General features: G+C 45.7%; 1 protein-coding gene across 1 annotated transcript; it reads left to right on the top strand.

Moving 5' to 3' along the window:
* The first annotated feature begins 1,112 nt into the window (after positions 1-1,112).
* Positions 1,113-21,222, top strand: LOC143975702 (resistin-like gamma). The gene is made up of 4 exons (XM_077478197.1): positions 1,113-1,229; positions 8,521-8,651; positions 20,240-20,317; positions 20,958-21,222. Exons 1-4 carry the CDS (start codon positions 1,198-1,200, stop codon positions 21,086-21,088), a joined length of 372 nt encoding a protein of 123 aa, XP_077334323.1. The 5' UTR covers positions 1,113-1,197; the 3' UTR covers positions 21,089-21,222.
* The last annotated feature ends 552 nt before the right edge of the window (positions 21,223-21,774 follow it).

The following is a 21,774-nucleotide window of genomic DNA, read 5'->3' as shown; positions in this document are numbered from 1 at the left end:
GGGGACATTAGAGTGTAAGCTCCTCTGTACAGAGACTCATGTGACTGTGGGGGGGAGGGGACATTAGAGTGTAAGCTCCTCTGTACAGAGACTGATGTGACTGTGGGGGGAGGGGACATTAGAGTGTAAGCTCCTCTGTACAGAGACTGATGTGACTGTGGGGGGAGGGGACATTAGAGTGTAAGCTCCTCTGTACAGAGACTGATGTGACTGTGGGGGGGGGGGGAGGGGACATTAGAGTGTAAGCTCCTCTGGTACAGAGACTGATGTGACTGTGGGGGGAGGGGACATTAGAGTGTAAGCTCCTCTGTACAGAGACTGATGTGACTGTGGGGGGAGGGGACATTAGAGTGTAAGCTCCTCTGTACAGAGACTGATGTGACTGTGGGGGGAGGGGACATTAGAGTGTAAGCTCCTCTGTACAGAGACTGATGTGACTGTGGGGGGAGGGGACATTAGAGTGTAAGCTCCTCTGTACAGAGACTGATGTGACTGTGGGGGGAGGGGACATTAGAGTGTAAGCTCCTCTGTACAGAGACTGATGTGACTGTGGGGGAGGGGACATTAGAGTGTAAGCTCCTCTGTACAGAGACTGATGTGACTGTGGGGGGAGGGGACATTAGAGTGTAAGCTCCTCTGTACAGAGACTGATGTGACTGTGGGGGGGGAGGGGACATTAGAGTGTAAGCTCCTCTGTACAGAGACTGATGTGACTGTGGAGGAGGGGACATTAGAGTGTAAGCTCCTCTGTACAGAGACTGATGTGACTGTGTGGGGGAGGGGACATTAGAGTGTAAGCTCCTCTGTACAGAGACTGATGTGACTGTGTGGGGGAGGGGACATTAGAGTGTAAGCTCCTCTGTACAGAGACTGATGTGACTGTGGGGGAGGGGACATTATAGTGTACGTTTTCTCTGTACTGCACTATGGTATATGCTATCAGTTTATAAAATCAGAACATGCCAGTACAATCCTGCAGATATACACACTTGTGTTTGTGTGAAATCTTGGAGTGTCAGCTCTGTGGGCTCACATAAGATATGATTGTATCTGGGAGGATACACATTCCTTTCTGTTCCCTGCAGGGAGGGGGCTGGACTCCAGCAGGGGAGGGGTTATTGAGGGAGATGACTCCTTCCCTGCTGTGATTGGTGGAAGGTCGGTCCCCATCAGGTATATAAGTGTCTCCTCACCTTCATGAGATATAGAACTTCTCTCATATCCATCAGGTAAGTGTTATGGAGGGGGGAGGGGGTCTTAGTCCTGTATGGGGGTCCTGAATCTTTATATCACTGGGATAATGATGGGTTACTGGTGTACTGTCTCCCTTTATAATGTTGGTGCCGAATAATTCCTGAATAATGATAATAATACACCATATATAGAGCTCAGGGGGGATTTACTAAAGGAGTGGAGCATGGTCCCTCTTCCAATAGTCCCCATTACTATCTATATAGGAGAGTCTATGGGACGTCACCAGAAGTAAATGTTGGGGACAAATTCCTCTTCTGTGATCTTCCCAAATATTTCCCGATGGTACAAAAATCCAAGTTATAAAGTTGCTCCCGACTCATCCCGGTTTCTTCACCTTAAAGTTGGTGAAATGGATTATTATCATTGGAGGAAGCCAGAGGAGGAACGTCTCACAATAACTGGTACTTCAGGTTCCCGGGGGAAACTTCTCCGCGTTGGGGGCGGAGCCGGGAGAACATATCAGTAAGGAAAAGTGAAATGATTTTGTCTTCCGATGTAGACGGATGTTGGGATTTCTTGTGATGTGTTTTTTTGTTTTGTTTTTCCCCACAATCAAAGTTTATTGAAAACATACTTAACACTGTACCCATATGAATAGTTTGTCCCTTATTCCACACAAATAGATCTTTCTTTTGGTGGTATTTAATCACCGGTGGGTTTTTTTTTTTTATATATTTTGCGCTATGAAAGAAAAAAGACTGAAAATTCCTTAAAAAAAATGAATTTTTCTTCGTTTCTGTTACAAAATTTTGCAAATTAGTCATTTTTCTTCATAAATTTTGGCCAAAATGTATACTGCTACGTATCTTCGGTGAAAAAAAAAAAAAAAAAAAAATCGGTGGATATTATTTGGTCTGTGTGAAAGTTATAGATTTCATGATCTGTGGTGCCAACCATTGAAAATTGATCACATCTGATGTACTGACGGCCTCGATCTCATTTCTTGAGGCCCTAAGAAGCCAGGAAAGTACAAATACCCCCCAAATGACTGATTTTTGGAAAGTAGACATTCTAAGGTATTTAGTAAGAGGCATGATGAGTTTTTTGAAGTTGTCATTTTTTCCCACAATTCTTTGCAAAATCAAGATTTTTTTTTCCACAAAATTGTCATATTATCAGGTGATTTCTCACACACAGCATATTGTATACCACAAACTGCACCCCAAAACACATTCTGCTTCTCCTCCTGAGTACGGCGATACCACATGTGTGAGATTTTTACACAGCCTGGCCACATACAGAGGCCCAACATGCAGGGAGTACCTTCAGGTGTTCTACGAGCATAAATTACACATCTAATTTCTTGACTACCGCTTACATTTTGAAGGCCCTGGAGCACCAGAACAATGGAAACGCCCCCAAAATGACCCAATTTTGGAAAGAAAACAACCCAACGTATAATCTATAAGGCATATCGAGTCTTTTGAATATGTCATTATTTCCTACAAGTTTTTGGAACACGTGCAAAGAAAATGAAAACTTTTTTTTTTTTTTTTTATACAAAGTTATCAATTTTATACAATATTTCTAACACATAGCATGTACATACCAAAAATGACACCCCAAAATAGATTCCCCTACGCCTTCTGAGTATGGCGATACCACATGTGTGAGACTTTTCCACAGCCTGGCCACATAGAGAGGCCCAACATGCAGGGAGCACCAGGACAATGGAAACGCCCCCAAAATCACCCCATTTTGGAAAGAAAAAAAAACAACATATAATCTATGAGGCATAATGTATCTTTTGGATATGTCATTATTTCCTACAAGTTTTGGAATATGCGCAAAGAAAATGAAAACGTATTTTTTTTACACAAAGTTATCAATTTATACAATATTACTAACACATAGCATGTACATACCAAAAATTACACCCCAACATCGATTCTCCTATGCCTTCTGAGTATGGCGATACCACATGTGTGAGACTTTTCCACAATGTGGCCACATAGAGAGGACCAACATACAGGGAGTACCATGAGGTGTTCTATGGACATAAATGTCAAATCTAATTTGACTACCTATTACACTTTGAGGCACTGTAGTGGCATGGATGAGTACGAATGGGGATGGATGAGCCATGGATTGGGATGACTGCGCATGGTTGAGTATGGCTGGGATGGCTGAGTAAAGATGGGATGGCTGAGTATGGATGGGATGGCTGAGTATGGATGGGATGGCTGAGTATGGATGGGATAGCTGGGTACGGCTGAGCATGGCTGGGTATGTCTGCGTATGGATGGGTGTGGATGGATGATTATTGCTGAGTATGGATGGATAGCTGGATGAGTATGACAGAGGGGTGGCTGAGCATGGATGGATGGCTGGATGAGTATGGCAGAGGGATGGCTGAGCATGGATGGATGGATGAGTATGACAGAGGGATGGCTGAGCATGGTTGGATAGCTGGATGAGTATGACAGAGGGGTGGCTGAGCATAGATGGATGGCTGGATGAGTATGGCAGAGGGATGGCTTAGCATGGATGGATGGATGAATATGACAGAGGGATGGCTGAGCATGGATTTATGAGTATGACAGAGAGATGGCTGAGCATGGATGGATGAGTATGACAGAGGGATGGCTGAGCATGGATTTATGAGTATGACAGAGAGATGGCTGAGCATGGATGGATGAGTATGACAGAGGGATGGCTGAGCATGAATGGATGGATGAGTATGACAGAGGGATGGCTGAGCATGGATGGATGGCTGGATGAGTATGGCAGAGGAATGGCCGTGAATAGCTGGATGAGTATGGCAGAGGGATGGTGGAGCATGGATGGAGGGCTGGATGAGTATGACAGAGGGATGACTGGATGAATATGACAAAGGGATGGCTAAGCATGGATAGCTGGATGAGTATGACAGAGGGATGGCTGAGCATGAATGGATGGCTGGATGAGTATGACATAGGGATGGCTGAGCATGGATGGCTGGATCAGTATGACAGAGGGATGGCTGAGCATGGATGGCTGGCTAGATGAGTATGAAAGAGGGATGGGTGAGCATGGATGGGTATGGCAGAGGGATGGCTGAGGGTGGCTGGATGAGTATGACAGAGGGATGGCTGAGCATGGATGGATGGATGAGTATGACAGAGGGATGGCTGAGGATGGCTGGATGGGCATGACAGAGGGATGGCTGAGCATGGATGGATGAGTGTGACAGAGGGATGGCTGAGCATGGATGGATGAGTTTGACAGAGGGATGGCTGGGCATGGATGGATGGATGAGTATGACAGAGGGATGGCTGGATTAGTATGACAGAGGGATGGCTGAGCAGGGATGGATGGCTGGATGAGTATGACAGAGGGATGGCTGAGCATGGATGGATGGATGAGTATGACAGAGGGATGGCTGGATTAGTATGACAGAGGGATGGCTGAGCATGGATGGATGGCTGGATGAGTATGACAGAGCGATGGGTGAGCATGGATGGATGGGTATAACAGAGGGATGGCTGAGGATGGCTGGATGAGTATGACAGAGGGATGGCTAATGATGGCTGGATGAGTATGACAGAGGGATGGCTGAGCATGGATGGATGGATGGGTATGGCATCATGAATGGCTGAGCATGGATGGCTGGAATGGGCACATATCAGCACTGTGGATACTACAGATCCAGCCCACAGCTCTGCTGCACCCGATCTCTCCCCTGTCCGCTCGCACATTACCGATCGGTAAAGTTGGCATTATTTTATTTTTCCATTGCTAGAATTTCTTCCATTTTATAGGTATATTGAACTTATTGAAAAGGAAAAGTAGTCCCCTTTAACAAGTGGGCGGAGCAGGGGAGGCGCTCGGTTTCAGTTAGTGAGGAGGAAGGGGCGTGACGTCATTAGAGAGCGGCGGTGGAGAAAGACTCCCACACACCCTCCCGAGTTCTGGTTAATGAAAATGGGGGCTGTAGGGGACGGCCCGGCAGTGGTTGGGTCTTTGGAGGAGGAGAAGATGGATGTTATATGTATATAACATGGTTGGTACCCATCGGTGGTATGGGGTTATCAGGTACCTTCCGGTTAACGAGGAACGGGTAATAGGTAGGTCGCTGCGAAGGTTGAGTACCGTCTCTGGGTCCAGAGGCTTGTGACTGGAGGCCTGAAGTTTAAAAGAAGTTGGTCGCAGTGACCGGTGGTGTGTTGTTCTCCTCAAAGACCCCAAAAAGTACATCAAAAGGTTATTTATTTAATTTAATTTTATGGTAATCGTTAAGAAAAAGGCCATCAAGGCCATTTACCCCAAAACCTTGTCACGTCATTTGTGGGGGGATTTGGAGAGGTTAGATCGTAAATACAACAGGGGGGTGGAATGACTATGGGTTAGGTCCTACACAAGTCATGAGTCTAAGGTTCTTAGCTGGTTTCTAAGCAGGCAATGTGATGCCAGGAACTTGGAGCTACAGTATGTTTAGGTCTCAGAAGACTTATTTGTTTTAGCCCAGGGGTAAAATCCAGGTGGCCGGCGATCGGTGTTGGTGGGCCAGGAATTGAGGCTATTTTGTGTGGTATATCTATCGTGGTAGTAATCAGAGGTTACTCTGTTTTGCGTTTCTGGGTGATTTAGAGTGGGTTGTCCAGGGGTAGTATAGTAGTTGTTGTTTATTGTAGGAGAGTTCTAGTTGTACCTTATTATCCCCATGGCAGTTCTCTGCATTGAATGAGGGAGAGAGCGAGAGAATTTGCTCGCAATGCATCCATTTTGGGTATAAAGTATATATCCTGTAGTGAAGCAGTAGCTTCAAGCAACGCTTACTTTGTGGTAGACATGTGCACTGACAAAAAAATTTGTTCATTTTCGTTTCATTCTTTTTTTGCTTTTTGTGGAAATTTGAGAATTCGGAATTGGGAAATCTGAAAATTTGGATTTTCAAATTTAAAAATTTTTGAATTTCTGAATTTTTTAATTCAAATGTTCAAATTTTCAAATTTCCAAATTTTAGAATTTCCGAAATTTCGAATTTCCGAATTCCCAAAATTCGAATTTTCCAATTTCTGGAATTTCAAATTTCCGATATTTCGAATTTCCAAAATTCCAAATTTCCGCAATTTGAAAATTCTAAATCTGAATTTCGTATTTCCAAATTTTCAGAAAATCTGAATTTAAAGGGGTTGTAAAGGTAAATGTTATTTCACCTTAATGCATTCTATGCATTAAGGTGAAAAAACATCTGACACTGCCTGCGCCCCCCAGCCCCCCGTTTTACTTACCTGACCCCTCGAAAATCCCATGCTCGTCCCCCGATGTCCTTTCCACCGTTCAGCCTGGCCGCTGATTGGCTGGAGTGGATGGATGGAAAGCAGCGCAGCCATTGGCTCGCGCTGCTGTCAATCACATCCACTGACGCGGAGCGCCGGGGGGCGGGGCCGTGTGATACAGCGAGAGGATATAGCCGCCGGCTGTATCACAGGGGCTTCTCACCATGCGAGGGAGCTCACATGAACGTGAGAAGCACCTGCGGGAGGAAGCAGAGACAGCCACCGAGGGACCCCAGAAGAGCAGGTTGGGGGCCACTCTGTGCAAAACGAGCTGCACAGTGGAGGTAAGTATAACATGTTTGTTATTTAAAAAAAAATAATTCACTTTACAATCCCTTTAAAAATTCAGAAATTTGGAAAATCGGAATTTTGGAAATTGAAAAAAACTCAGATATTTCGGAAATTCATAAATGAATGAATTTTTTTCAAAATTCGTTAAAAAACGAATTCAGAACTAAACAAATTGCACGTGTCTACTTTGTAGGGCATTAGGCAGTCTATGGGTCTGGCTTCATAGCAATGCTTAATAAAGGTTGCCCTCTAGTGGCTAAACTGGTAAGAACTTATTTGTAACAAGTAAAAAAAAAAAAAGCAACAGGAGAAAAAAAGAAAATGGTGGTTCAAACCTGTACTGGGTAAACCATGTGAGCTGATAACTAACTGATAAGTTTTCTCTTTGGTGTCGCGGTTCTTTTATGTGCGGTTGTTTTGTCTAGAGTCCCTTGATCTGGGACTTTTGGTGGCAGGAGAGTTAAAGTTGGTTCTGTTTGTGTTTTCCATATTGAAAAGGATATTTTTCAGGAGACAAGCCTGACATGGAGGGCAGGTTGGTGATTGCGGGAGGGAGATGGAATTCTGAGTACCAGTCTGGCAGCTCAACTGGAGCTATCTGCAGGTTTTCACCAAAATATAACAAGTCATCCAGGACTCTGAGCATGTACTGTTTACCATCATAGATGCCTTGGAGGGCAAAGGGGTATTCCCACCTATAATGAATCCCTTTTTCTTTTAGGATTTCTAGTAGGGGTTTCAGGGTCCTTCTATTTTTCAGTGTGATCGGTGAAAGGTCCTGGAAGAGCTGCACATCTACTCCATTAAATGTGATCAGTCGATTTGTTCTTGCTTTCTGCAGAATTTCTTTTTGAGGCAGAGGTTGGGGAGACAATGCCTCTGGGAGGTGTATTATCTGGAGCTCTGGGTCTGAGGGCTCTGTCATATTCTATTGGTGAAGCCTCAGGTCTCTCAATGAGATTATTGAAGATGGAGGATAATGCGGGTTTAATTTGTTCAGGGGTAACAGATTCCGGGACTCCCCTCACTCTTATGTTGTTTCTTCTCTCTCTGTTCTCCAGGTCCTCAATCTGTCTATTCATATCAATCATGTGTTGAGAGGGAGAGGCTGTAATGTTGTCTAGCCTGATTAGAGCCCCGTCCCCCTGCCCTCTCATTCACTTCCATTTGCTCTGTGAGTCGCAGTAAGTCCATTTTTAGGTCAGTGATGGCAGCTGAGAGCGAGTTTTTGATGTCTGCAGCTATTTCCGTCATGTCTGCAAATGTTAGGGGATGGTCAGCCATCATTTTACCTCTGGTAGAGTCCTCGGCTGCAGGAAGGGAGATTTCATCATCCCCCATGTCCTCCCCTCCTGCCGTTGTGTGAGTCGGTGCCATCTTGGATCCTCCCCCTCCTCTGCTGTTGCGGTATTTGCTGAGGTTTGTCGGTGAGTGTTTGCCTTTAGGGGGTTCCCGGTGAGTGCGGGATCGATTGTGTGTCCCCCCTCTTGAGCAGTGTGGACATTTTTGCCCAGGATTCAGGTCGTTTTCAGCTCCCAGCGCTCTCAGGATGCCGGGGCTCCTTCACTCTGCCTCCATCCGCGCTGCGTGCCAAGCCACGCTCCTTTGTGATGTTCTCTGTTATTCATGTCATACTTGATGTTGCAGTTGTCCACATTATTTGTATAAAGAATCATTATTTATGGTTTATGAGATATCATCCCGTTCTCCACAGATTCTCCGTCCCTCTCGGGTGTTCCTGGACTCTGAAGATGAAGATGAAGCTTCTGATTTGTTTCTGTCTCCTGTATGCGGTCACAGCAGACGACAGTTGTCACGCCCTCACCAACGCCATAAAATCTACGGGTAGGTCACACTTCGCTCTTCATAATCAGAACACATTTTTAATCTTCTATGTATCTCCTTGCTGCGTAATGGGGGGGGGGGGGGGTGGTTTAAAAGGTACTTGGAACCCAACAAAAGAGCAAATACATTCTTCAATGAATTAGAAATACATTATCAACTAGAATGATGGTCAGTTACAAGCAGTGCTGGGACAAGGTCATCCAGCACCAAGGGCAAAGATGGCAAACTGTGCCCCCCTCCCTTCCCTTAGGGTTAGGGTCACGGTACCCCCCCATCCCTGCAATAAATCATTGCACCAAGGGCAGCTGCCCCTCCTGCCCACCCCTTGGCTCTGGTTACAAGGCTGAGTGTGAGAGGGGACTTGTTCTGTAGGTCCAGTAATGGTAAACCTCCATTGGTTGGACAGCTGAATGTAGTGCTGGTAAATTGAATTGGTGTAAGGGGGGGATTGGTGGTAGGCAGGTGACACTTCCTCCATGTTTTCCTCCTAGTTGGGCTACACTAGGGACTTTGGTTAGTGTCACTGCCTTACAGATGGGGTACTTTTACTTGGACAGACGACTGAACTTTAATAAAGAGAAAATATATACCTGTGGTCAGATCTCAATAGTTTGTACATGCATATAAACTATCAGGTGGTAAAGGGGTGTGACCGCATATTAGCAAAGCCCTGTAGGATTGGCCATAAGAGGGATTACTTTGACGCTGTTGGTTGACTTAAAGAGGAACTGCAGTCTGCTCACATAATTTGTAATAAAAACATCTTTTGCCATTCCGAAGCTTCTCTCCAACCAATTTTTATATTATTTTATATATACTGTGATTCTGTACTTGCCAAATATACTGCAGAACTCCCCCTCCCCTGAGTCTGGCTGCAGCCATTTTAACTGTGGGCAGCGGCAGCTTCCTAGATTTACACAGAGGCACACCTCCAGCTCTGCAGCTCTCATTAGCCCTCTTATGACTCATCCCCCCATCCCTTCCTGGCAAACTTTCAGGAGAGAGAGAGAGAGCTGTCCATGATGTCATAAGACTAGGCTAATGACCAGAAAATAAGTGGGCTCTCTCTCTCTCTCTCTCTCTCTCTCTCTCGCTATCCATTTTAAGCAGAGACCCTAGAGAATGAAATGGCACTTGTTGCAACTTTTTATCTTGCACTGTATTTACGCAGCAATTTTGCATGCATTAAAAAAACAAAAAAGTAAAGTTATCCCATTTTTTTTTGTATAATTTGAAAGATGAAGTTACGCAGAGTAAATAGATATCTAACATGTTACGCTTCAAAATTGCGCCCGCCCGTGGAATGGCGCCAAACTTAAGTACTTAAAAATCCCCATAGGCGACCCTTTAAACTTTTTTACAGGTTACATGTTTAGGCTCCATGCACACTGAAGCTGATAAACTGCAGTTTATTGGAGTTTGGGCGTTTTTTGTAAAAGCCCATAAACTCCACTCTATGTTAGCCTATGTGTCCGTGCACACATGGACGTTTTTCAGCTTTAATGAGCAGTGGAGTTTATGGGCTTTTTTCTGAACGCCAGAAATTCGCGTTCAAAGTGCCGTTTTTCAGCGGCAAAAAAACGACAAACGCTCATTAACGCTCATTAACGCTCGTTCATTAGTGTTCGGCATTCTATTTTTCAATGCATTGTGGGATTTTTGGAGTGTCCTCTGTGTATTTTTATAAAAAACGCCCATTAACGATAACGCTGTAAAACGCTCATTAACGCTCATTAACGCTAGTATAAAACGCTGTTAAAAGCAGGTTTTTCAACCAGCGTTTTCTGCCAGCAATCTGGCGTCCAGAAATAGCTTTTTTGAGCTTCAGTGTGCATGGAGCCTTAGAGTTACAGAGGAGATCTGGGGCAAGAATTATTTCTCTCGCTCTACCGATGACGGAGATACCTCACATGTGTGGTTTGAACATCGTTTATGTATGTGGGCGGGACTTGCATATGCGTTTGCATCTGCGAGTGAGCACGCAGGGACGGAGGCTTTTTTTATTGTTCATTTTACTTTTTTTTCTCTAGTTTGATGCTTTATTTAATAAGTCCCCACGTCTCACCTCTAGGCTGGGAAGCCTGAAATAAAAAATAAAATAAAAAAAGGATCTCGGCTTTACAGCTGAGGCGGCGGCTTTTTTTTCGAATGCAGAGGCCGGGGCGCTTCAAAAGATCCTAGAGACTCTGGGGACCTTCTGGCCCACCGGAAATCTCTATGGTCAACATCCGGCCCCGGTTGGTTGCTTCTCTGGCTTGCTGATCACAGGAGCGAGCCAGGAGAAGCACCGAGGGGGGGGGGGGGGGACATCCCTTCTGCCGCCTATAAGAACGAACAAGCGTCTGAACATCCACTATGATCATTCTTATGGTGAAGGGAATCACCAGATCTAAAAGATGATATCTGAAAGATGTCTGTAACGGCACCCATCAATCAGATATCGCTGCTCAAAGTCGACGACCTCATATGACGTTGGGCGGGTGGGAAGCGGTTGAATGTATGTACAGGACATTGGGAACTGAGCACAGGTATATATCTTTTCTGTTGTAAGGCAGGTCAATGACCAGACCTGAACCCAGTAGCTCTCCCCCCACCTTGTGTCTCCATGCCTCAGGTTGGCTTGGTGTCCATGGTGTCATTCCATAGTTTGCTGAAGAGGGTGTCTAGCCGTGTGCAGCGGGTCCATCCAGAATTGGAACTTTAGTAAGCTCTTCTGATGTTATATACACCACCATGGTCAGTGATGCATTTAGGAGGGACATACAAGCCAATGCCCTGCAAAAATGTAGCCATCCTTATGGGGATATTTATCAGTTTTCATACAATAATTCACAAAATGCTCCATTAAAAATAATTCTCTACATTTTGTGTGTAAACACTTTTGGTAAAAGCTCCTTCATACCATGACATGAGGTCTTAGAATAAATGTTCTCAGACATATCCATACCTCTGGATCTCATCATAGCCAACAATAAAGTATACAGTGTGGAAGGTTCCATAGAAGTAATCAGTGTCGGGTTGGGTACAATCGAGAAAAACAACATAAGACTCTACATTGTGCGTATAAGAGTCTCAGAGAGGAACGAAGACCATCGATGAACCTGGGAGATGGATTGTCTCTATGTGATCCATAGGAAAGAAGGTAGATAGTGCAAGGTGAGGTGCGTAGAAAATAGAATTAAGGGAAGTATAGAGAAAGGTACCAGAGAAGAGAGGAAGGTGAGAGCAGGGAAGAGGGGAGCCCAAACAGGGAGACTGATGAACCCAACTGTTTGGGGGGGGGGGGGGTAAGTGGCCATTATTCTCAAAATTTAAGTAGAAACTGAGGAAACTCCCCAGACTCCCCATGTAGCCATGTAAGAAGAAATATGTCTTGGAAATGAATGCCGTGAGTTCTTCCATGCTTTGTATGAGTGTCAACTCTTGGAGCCATTCTGAGATACTGTCATGGTTATGCAATAGAGTTCGTCTGCTTACCTGTCTCCATGTGTTCATTTCTAGAGACCAGCCGAGCCTCACCTGTCTGCTTTTATATCCATCCTCTGGCATGGCTCCACCCTAGCTCCTATCAGAGAACTCTATATTAACCTGTGCACTGCAGGCCAGCCCTGCTGATCAACCTTTGTGTGTTTAGCTTCCTGTTACCTGCCGTGTGCTCTTCTGTTATTCCGTTACCGACTTTGGCGTGTCCTTGACCATCCCTGTTTGCCTGTGATCCTGACCCTTTGGTGTGTCCCTGACTATTCCTGTCTGCTTGTGGTCCCGACCTTGGCTTTGTCCCTCACCATCCCTAACCTCCTGTTGCCTACTGTTGGTTTGAGCTGGGGGACCCTGGGGGTCGCGACCTGGAGCCAGTTGCAGCCAAGTCCATCCTTACCACTCGAGGCTCTGGTGAACACCTGCTGGCTCTTAGACTCCGCGCCCCAGGGAATCTTACGCTCTAACCCCGGTGGGATCCATCTTGGTGTTCTAGCGGCCCTGCCTTCCTATCACCTTGACCCCCGTCTGCAGCAGTCAGCCATAGGGTCCACAACCTTGTGGTGCACTCCTGATCCCTATGGTGTGCATCTGTCACCTGGCCTCAAGGTGACCTGACAGATAGTTTGGGTTTGGGTGAATCTCCAGTGGCAGAAGATTGCATCTCTTGCTGCCTACAAGAAGAATCTGAAAGTTATTTTTGTAATTGGAGATGGACCCCATGGATATACTGTAGAAGAGAGACTATTAGAGATATACAGTGCCTTGAAAAAGTTTTCATACCCCTTGACATTTTCCACATTTTGTCATGTTACATCCAAAAACGTGAATGTATTGTATCTGATAGACCAACACAAAGTGGCACATAATTGTGAAGTGGAAGGAATATGATAAATGATACAAATAAATATGTGAAAAGTGTTTGTGTGTGGGGGGCATTTGTATTCAACCCCCTTTACTCTGATACCCCTAACTAAAATCTAATGGAACTAATTGTCTTCAGAAGTCACCTAATTAGTAAATAGAGTACACCTGTGTGCCATTTAATCTCAGTATAAATACAGCTGTTCCGTGAGGTTTGTTAGAGAACCTCAGTCCTTAGCAAGGAACACACCAGACAGGTCAGGGATAAAGTTGTGGAGAAGTATAAAGCAGGTTTAGGTTATAAAGAAATCTCCCAAGCTTTGATCATCTCACGGAGCTCTGTTCAATCCATCATCGGAGAATGGAAAGAGTATGGCACAACTGCAAACCTACCAAGACATGGCCGTCCATCTAAACTGACCGGGCCGGGCAAGGAGAGCATTCATCAGAGAAGAGCCAAGAGGTCCATGGTAACTCTGGAGGAGCTGCAGAGATCCACAGCTCAGGGGGGAGAATCTGTCCACAGGACAACTATTAGTCGTCTCTCCACAAATCTGCCCTTTATGGAAGAGTGACAAGAAGAAAGACATTGGAGAAAGAAAGTCATAGGAAGTCCTGTTTGTAGTTTGTGAGAAGCCATGTGGGGGAGGGGGCAGCAAACATGTGGAAGAAGGTGATCTGGTCAGAGGAGACCAAAATTCTACTCTATGGCCTAAAAGCAAAACGCTATGTGTGGGGGAAACTAACACCGCCCATCCCCCGAACACACCATCCCCACCGTGAGACATGGTGGTGGCAGCATCATGTGGTGGGGATGGTTTTCTTCAGCAGGGACAGGGAAGCTGGTCAGAGTTGATGGGAAGATGGATGGAGACAAATACATGACAATCTTAGAAAAAAGCCTGTTTTCAATTGCAGTGAAAGGGGGTTCTACAAAGTATTGCCATACAAATGCCTCCCCCCCCTCCACTTTTCACATATTTATTTGTATTAATTATAATTTTCCTTCCAATTCACAATTATGTGCCACTTTGTGTTGGTCTATCACATAAAACCCCAATAAAATACATTTACGTTTTTGGATGTAATGTGAGAAAATATGGGGAATTTCAAGGGCTATGGCTACTTTTTAAAGGCACTGTATCAGAGCTAGTGACTTCCATATCAATATTGAATATTTTGGTCCAGTGATTGAAGGGCAGTGCCACACATGTGAAGCATAGACCTTACTGTCATATTACATCTCCAACAGTGATCAAATGAGGTTAGGAAATGTTTGGTAGGGATGAGCGCGATGTTCAGGACGATACGGTTATGGAGCGTTTGTGGCAAATTTGAGCGGCGCGGAACGCCCCATAATGCACTGCGCCCTCTGCTAAGAGAGCCATCATTGGTCAAACGCAGGGTGCCTTTGGCCATTCATGGCTCAGGGGGACTAAGTCCACGCCCCACACTATATAAGGCTGCCTACACGGCAGCACTTTGTAGTGTGTTGTTGGCGTGGATAGTTTGCTTTAGAATGAGCAGTCAGGTTATTCAGTTAGCTGCAGTGTATTTAATATTTATATATACAGTCAGTCTTGTGTGTGTGTGTGTGTGTGTGTGTATATAAGTAGTGGTGATTCTGCCACAGCTCTCTCCTCCACCACCTCCTCTTCTTCTTCCTCTGCAGATTTCTCCTCTGAACCAGTGGTGCTCCGTAGGTGTTCGAGGGGCTACGCAAGCACTCAGGCAAAAAGATGCCATGCGGTGCTTGAGTTGGTCTGCTTAGGTGACAGAAGCCACACTGGGGCAGAGATTCCATCAGCTTTGCAGGGGCAGGCTCAGAGGTGGTTGACGCCATTCCAGCTTCAGCCAAGAAATGGTTGTATGAGACAATGGCACCAATCTCCTTTCCAACAGGGACACTTGACTCATGTTCCCTGTTTGGCTCACGTCCTGAATTTGGTGGTGCAGTGGTTCTTGAGCAGGTACCTGGGCTTACAGGATCTCCTAAGGGAAGGCCAGGAAAGTCTGTGGTCATTTCCGCTGGTCATATAATGCCAGTGCTCGGCTGGCTGACATTCAAAGAGAATGCAAGCTGCCCAAGAACCGCCTCATTTTTGACATGCCCACCGGGTGGAACTCAACGTTGGCAATGCTGCAGCAGCTGCACATGCAGCAGAGGGCCATCAATGAGTACCTGTGTGAGTATGGCACCAGTCCAGGGTCAGGGGAGCTTGTTTTTTTTCCCACGCCAGTGGGCCATGATCAGGGATGCATGCACTGTCCTGTCACCATTTGAGGAGGCCACGAGGATGGTGAGCAGTGACAGTGCATGCATCAGTGATACTGTCCCTCTTGTCTTCCTGTTGGAGCACACGCATAGTGGAATAAAGGACAGGGCACTTGAGGCAAAACAGCGGGAGCAAGAGGAGAAAGAGGAGCCTGGCACAACACACAGGAAGAAGAGGGAGAGGATTGTGTCAGCATGGAGGTGGAGGATAACACTCAGCAGCAGTCTTCAAGGGATCGTTTTCAGTCACTACAAGGCTGGGAGGAGGTGGTTGCGGATCATGTGATCCTTAGTGACCCAGGGGACTCAGGATTGAATGCCTCTGCAAACTTATGCTGCATGGCCTCCCTGATCCTGCAAAGCCTGCGAAAGGAACCTAGGATTTGTGGTATCAAGGAGAGGGATCATTACTAGCTGGCAACCCTTCTTTATCCACGTTACAAGGGTAAGGTTGCAGAACTTATCCAGCCTGAGCAGAGGGAGCAGAGGATGAAACATCTTCAGGAGGCCTTGAAGAATGGTTTGTGCAATGCGTTTCCAGAGCCTGGGAGGTTACAATTTCCTGGTGCTGGACAACGTGTTGCTGAGGCTTTGTTCAGTCACAAAAAGAGCGGTGGAGAAAGTGGCCAGATGCTTTCAGACAATTCTTCAGGCCTCAGCGCTAAGGTCTGATCGGTTCCAGCAACCATCACTAGCATCTGCATTGCATTATGCAGGAATATATAGGGGCAAGCTCAGACTTGGAGACCTTTCCAACAGACCATCCACTGGGTTACTGGGTCTTGAGGATGGGCCACTGGCCAGAGCTTGCTCAATATGTAATTGAGCTTCTGGCCTGTCCTGCATCCAGTGTTCTTTATGAACGCACCTTCAGTGCTGCTGGAGAGTTTGTAACCGATCACAGAGTGTGCATGTCCACAGACTCCGTTGATAGGCTCACATTCATAAAAATTAATCAGTCTTGGATCACCACCAGCTACCAAGCACCTGATGCTGATGTAACAAATTGATTTTTCTATGGATGTGGGATCCCTTGAAGACTGCCTATGCTGAGTGAATATCCTATTATGCTGAGTGACTATCTTATTCCTCGTCAATCTTCATGATGATAGCTTCTAAGAATATTTTTGGTTTAGGGTACCACTACCTGAGGCACAATTTTTCTGCCCCTGTTTAACAGTGGCATGTAATTACAATTTTTGATGTAATATTTCACATCAGGGCCCATTACAGCACCCACCAAGAGTAACTGTGAGAGCTTACAGTGTCCTGGTACCACCAACACCTAAGGCCCAATTTTCTGCCGAGTATATAGGGCAGACCGTATAGTATATACAAACAGTCCCCTACTTTCAATCATCCGACTTACAAATGACTCCTTCTCACAAAGGGAGGGAGACAACAGGAAAATCTACCCCTAGGAAGGGAAATTCTCTCCTGTAAAAGTTAATATGGGAAAAAGGTGTCTCTTCTCCACTGATGATTTATCACCAATCCTTGTTTCCCTAATCAAAAATTTTCCAAATCTAATTCTCATTGGGACAGAAAGTGAGGTGAAATCTTCTGGAGAGGTGCACAGACAGCAAAACAAATGTTACAGGGGTGATAACCCTGCCCTATGTTTTCCAAAAAGCTTAAAAATTTTTTTTTTTGGCTGGAGCCACACTTACAAAATGTTCCTGTTCCAAATTTAACAGATTAAACTTAAGAACAAACCTACACAGTCCCTGTCTTTCTTGGGACCACCTGTATACTGCTGTTCTGAGCATAAAGGGCCTGGGAGCCCCACACTTTTTTTTTTTTTTTAAATGTGGGTGCGGGGTTACCCTTAATATTCATACCAGACCCAAGGGCCTGGTAATGGGCTGGGAGGGAGATGGAACCCATGCCATTTTTCTCAATGATTTTCATCTATATTGCTGAGACCTGACAATTCATTACAGCCACAAACAGTTTTAAATTATTTTTTTTCCTTTAGAAATTTAATTTTGCTCTCGGACTGTTCTAAACATGGGAAACAAGCACCACTTTACAGGCATACTATAGACACCCCCCAGGCACGATATTTAATGGAATATTTCACACTTTTTTTTACTTTAAGCATCATTAAAATCACTGCTCCCGAAAAATGGTTCAGGTCCATTTACCATAATATTATAAGGTGTGTAGGTCATGTCCTTAGATAAAGGGATTCAAAAGTAGTCAAGTCCCTAGAGATTGGACCTTTACTTCCTAAATGTGGAACAAAACATCGACGTGTGGGTTGTAGTTGGATGAGAGAGTGGAAAAGGTTGATGTTTACTGTGGTGAACGGCTCTAGAGATCGGGGAGGTATTTGTACGTGTCCATTTAAGGAAGGGAGAACAGTGGTGGGAACTCAGGATTGCAGAGGGAAGGAGTAAGTGGTCCAATATATGGGGACAATTATTAATGTTTAAGAATGGAGTCCCAGGCCTTAGGCCTTTAGGGAAGAAGGAATACAAATGGGACAGGTGAAGAGTTGGCGGAGCTTTTGTGAACCATAACTTGTCCATCCAATGGTGTATCCGGCCACAGATATAGAGGATTATGACTTCATATTACAACTTGTGGCGAGGAAGTCCACACACCACCAGCTTGTGGGGAGGTGCAGAGTGGTGTCCCGGCAATAAACATTCAGAGTCCAGATGCGGTAACAGAACTGTATCGAAGTTCAAACAAGTACAACTACCCGGCGGGAAGTCAACCCAACCGGGGGCACTCACAGAATGATGCAGCGATCAGTGTAACAGCAGGATGCACCGACGTGTCTGTCTCTAGGGATGGGGCCTGGCCAGTCTGTACCCAAACGGGGAGGTTTCCAAGAAGGATAGTGTGTCTGTTCTTTTCCTACTCGTCTGGAACCTTTTCCCACTGCTAGTTCTGTTCCTGACAGACGGGGTTGGCTGTCCCTATACTATTCACATGGGAAATGTGCACCAGGGTCTTAAATAGACTCTGCCTGACCCAAGATGTCAGCTGGAGTCACATGTTTTGGCAGTATCCAATCGGATTGCTTCCTCAGTGACCCAGGAAATCATAAAAGAACCATGTTCCTCTTGACTTCCTCTCCCTCTGCAATGTCGCTGTTGTTGAGTGCCACCTACAGTGGAGAAAGTAGAGTGCACCTGTCTACAAGCTGACTTTTACCTGACAAATATTTCACATCACAACTGGGGGGGAGGGGAAATGAGCCTAGATATTTCTGTAATGTGCTTTTCAAAATACAGAAGAAACATTTTGGGAACGATGTTTAAAAACATTGATTATCCGCTTGACCTAGAAGTTTTACCCTCCGCTCAAGAGCTTTCTTTTGTTGGTATTTGATCACCACTGCATTTTTTATTTTGTGCGCTATAAACAAACAAAGAGCGACAATTTTGACCCCCAATATTTTCAGCTCTGTTATAACACATCCGATAAAGACTGTAAAAAATCAATATGTCTTCTTTTAATTTAGGCCAATATATATTCTGCTACATGTTTTTGTTAAACAAAAATCCCAATAAGCGTATATTGATTGGTTTGCGCAAAAGTTATAATGTCTACAAACAATGGGATATATAGGGGAATTTTTATCATCAGCGACTTATAGTGGGACTGCAACATTGTGGCGGCCGCTAATCTGACACTTTGGGCGAACCAGTGACACCAATACAGTGATCAGTGCTACAAAATATGCACTGTCACTGTACTAATGACATTGACAGGGAAGGGCTAACAAAGGGTTAAATATGTGCCTGGCCAGTGTTTTAGGGTGTATTATGTACTGCTTTCACTAAGGGAAGTGCTTTGCAGGGAAACAAAATCCAGCCCATGCACCCCACTGATAGAACGGAGTTCTGCATTGTTTACATTAACAGAGCTCTGTCCTGTATATGTCCTCGCCGATTAGCGGGTAAGGGTGGTCATCCATTGGCCGACACCCGCTGATCAGCTTGTGCTGTGCGTAATCATTGCATAGCTGCACTTCCCGGAAGAGCAGAGTCATGTATACACATGTGATTCTGTACAGCCGACACGCACTCTAGCAGTAAAGCTACAGGGCGTGGTTGGGAAGTGGTTAAGCAAATGTCTCAGTTGGTGAATAAATAAGAGCAGTTGAGATTTCAGATGTGAGGTGATGACTCTGCTAGCATGTTTGGGGCCCATGAATGATGGTGACTAGTCACAGATCTGCAGTGTTCAGTAAGTAGACAGATGAGATAGTTATAGTGACGGTCCCTTTAAAGCAAAAGTATGATGTCTGCATGCAGTGTCTCTAGATAGTGAAGTGACAGAATGGAGGAGTGTGGGCATCCACCCGTTCACCAATCCCGGCCTCTGCAGGAACAGGGCAGTCCTTCCAGACATTAGGAGTTTCGCTCGGATGGCAGCAGGGTGTGCGCTCAGCTTGCTTTGTTGACAGATTGGTGTAGCACTTGTGTAGTGGTCCTCTGGCTGAAAAAAGGCCTCGAACACCCGACTCGCACAGACAGAGCGCAGCAATGTGAACCCTCCTTCTGAAGTTGGACTGGGACCGGCTAAGCCGCACTGGCGTGGCGCCCCTGAAGTACAGAACAGCAGCTCTGATGCTCTGTGTGAAATCCCCGGGGCAAAGGGAGCGAGCCCACTGATTTCAGTCAGATATATAGTCTTTCCCATAAATCCATTGTGCGTTTCAGCCACTTGGGAGGTGTAATTCAAGGAGTGGTGTGGTAACTTGTTGTCCAATAACATCAGGACTACATGTCCCAAGATTTTCTGCTTTATCCAGGACAGGCATACGCCTGAAAATTTACGTAGACTCCAGTAACACAGGCACTAGAGGGAAATGTTAGGTCTTCTCTCTCTGAGTAATGTCTTACTCCATCATGGCATTGCTGCCACCTGGCTACGCTAGTGTTGGGGGAGGGGCAGCTATATCTGATCATTTACATTTGCAGGTTCCTCATATCTCTGTCTTCTCTTCCAGCTTCCACAGTCCTTGCAAACAGTAAAATTGTCTGCACCAATGTCGGCCAGCGAGGAGCATACGCTACCTGTCCTGAAGGTAAATCACCACAAGACCCAGAATAGAGCTCAGTATCAGTGTGAGAGAGATATGTCCTTCGCTCCAGACCACCCATGAGGTCCTAGAGCTCTCAGACCACCCATGAGGTCCTGGAGCTCTCAGACCACCCATGAGGTCCTGGAGCTCTCAGACCACCCATGAGGTCCTAGAGCTCTCAGACCACCCATGAGGTCCTAGAGCTCTCAGACCACCCATGAGGTCCTAGAGATCTCAGACCAACCATGAGGTCCTAGAGCTCTCAAACCAACCCTGAGGTCCTACAGATCTCAGACCGCCCATGAGGTCCTAGAGCTCTCAAACCACCCATGAGGTCCTGGAGCTCTCAGACCACCCATGAGGTCCTAGAGCTCTGAGGCCGCCCATGAGGTCCTAGAGAACTCAGACCAAATATGAGAAGGACCGCTGTCACCCCCCTGGCAGAACAGAGTGGGAACATTCTAAGAAATGACAGGAGGGAGGGCTGGACATTCACCCCAAGCCTCTATATGAGGGTATTTTTGGGGGACACCTCGGGGGGGGGGGGTGGGGGCTCCAATCTTCTGTAAATTGCTGTGTATATATGTATGATTGTAGAATTTTATAATCCGATATTTCATCATTGCCTCTTCTCACTTCTCAGATTACATACCCACAGGGTGTTCCTGTGGGAGTGCCTGTGGCTCGTGGGACATCCAGTCTGAGAAAATCTGTCACTGTCAGTGTGGCGGCATAGACTGGACATCGGCCCGCTGCTGCAAGATCGCTTTCTAATTAGAGTCTGACCACCAGAGGGCGATGGGAGTGACACCGCAGAATGATCTCTTCTATCACAATAGCTCCACATCACATATATTGTATGGCTGTAGAACGGCTGAGGGGGTCCAATAATAAAAGGTTGAAGTTTATACTTTGTGATTTCTTTTGTGGCAAATAAAGTTTTCCTGAAAATGTCGTTCAGTTACTCCGCCCTAAGCCCGGATTATTTCCTATTATTCCTCACAGTGGGAGGGCGGAGTCGGGGTGACATCACAGGTTCTTCTCAGTTTTAACTGGACCTCACCAATCAGGTTTTATAGATCCTCCTCCTGAGGTTGTGACTTTGTGTAAAACATTCATAAAGTGGAGAAAAGCCAGTGAGAAGCGCAGCGGTAGAAGCGGGGGATTATTTTGCAGATCTCTATAGACAGGTCCCTCTGTATAGGATCTCCTTAATGAGAACATAGATGATGGGAAGCAGAACCAAAACCTATGAGATGTGTGCGAGTTTTAGCCCTCTGAGATGGGAGAACACATGAATTTGGAGTGATGGGATTGGTTACATGAATAACAGGTCAGAATCAGCCAATCAAGGAGCCCCATGACTGCAGGCACTGTCCCCCATGAACTGTCAGTCAGATGGACTCTTCCATGGATCCATCGGGGAGGGCAACGGAGTTTTAGTTGTTTTCATTGTCTGA

Source organism: Lithobates pipiens, unplaced genomic scaffold (assembly GCF_037356315.1).
Source record: "Lithobates pipiens isolate NorthernLeopardFrog02 unplaced genomic scaffold, aLitPip1_a1.2 Scaffold_13, whole genome shotgun sequence".
NCBI lineage: Eukaryota > Metazoa > Chordata > Amphibia > Anura > Ranidae > Lithobates > Lithobates pipiens.
Note: the sequence above shows the minus strand (reverse complement) of the source record. Positions and strands in the feature narration are given on the sequence as shown.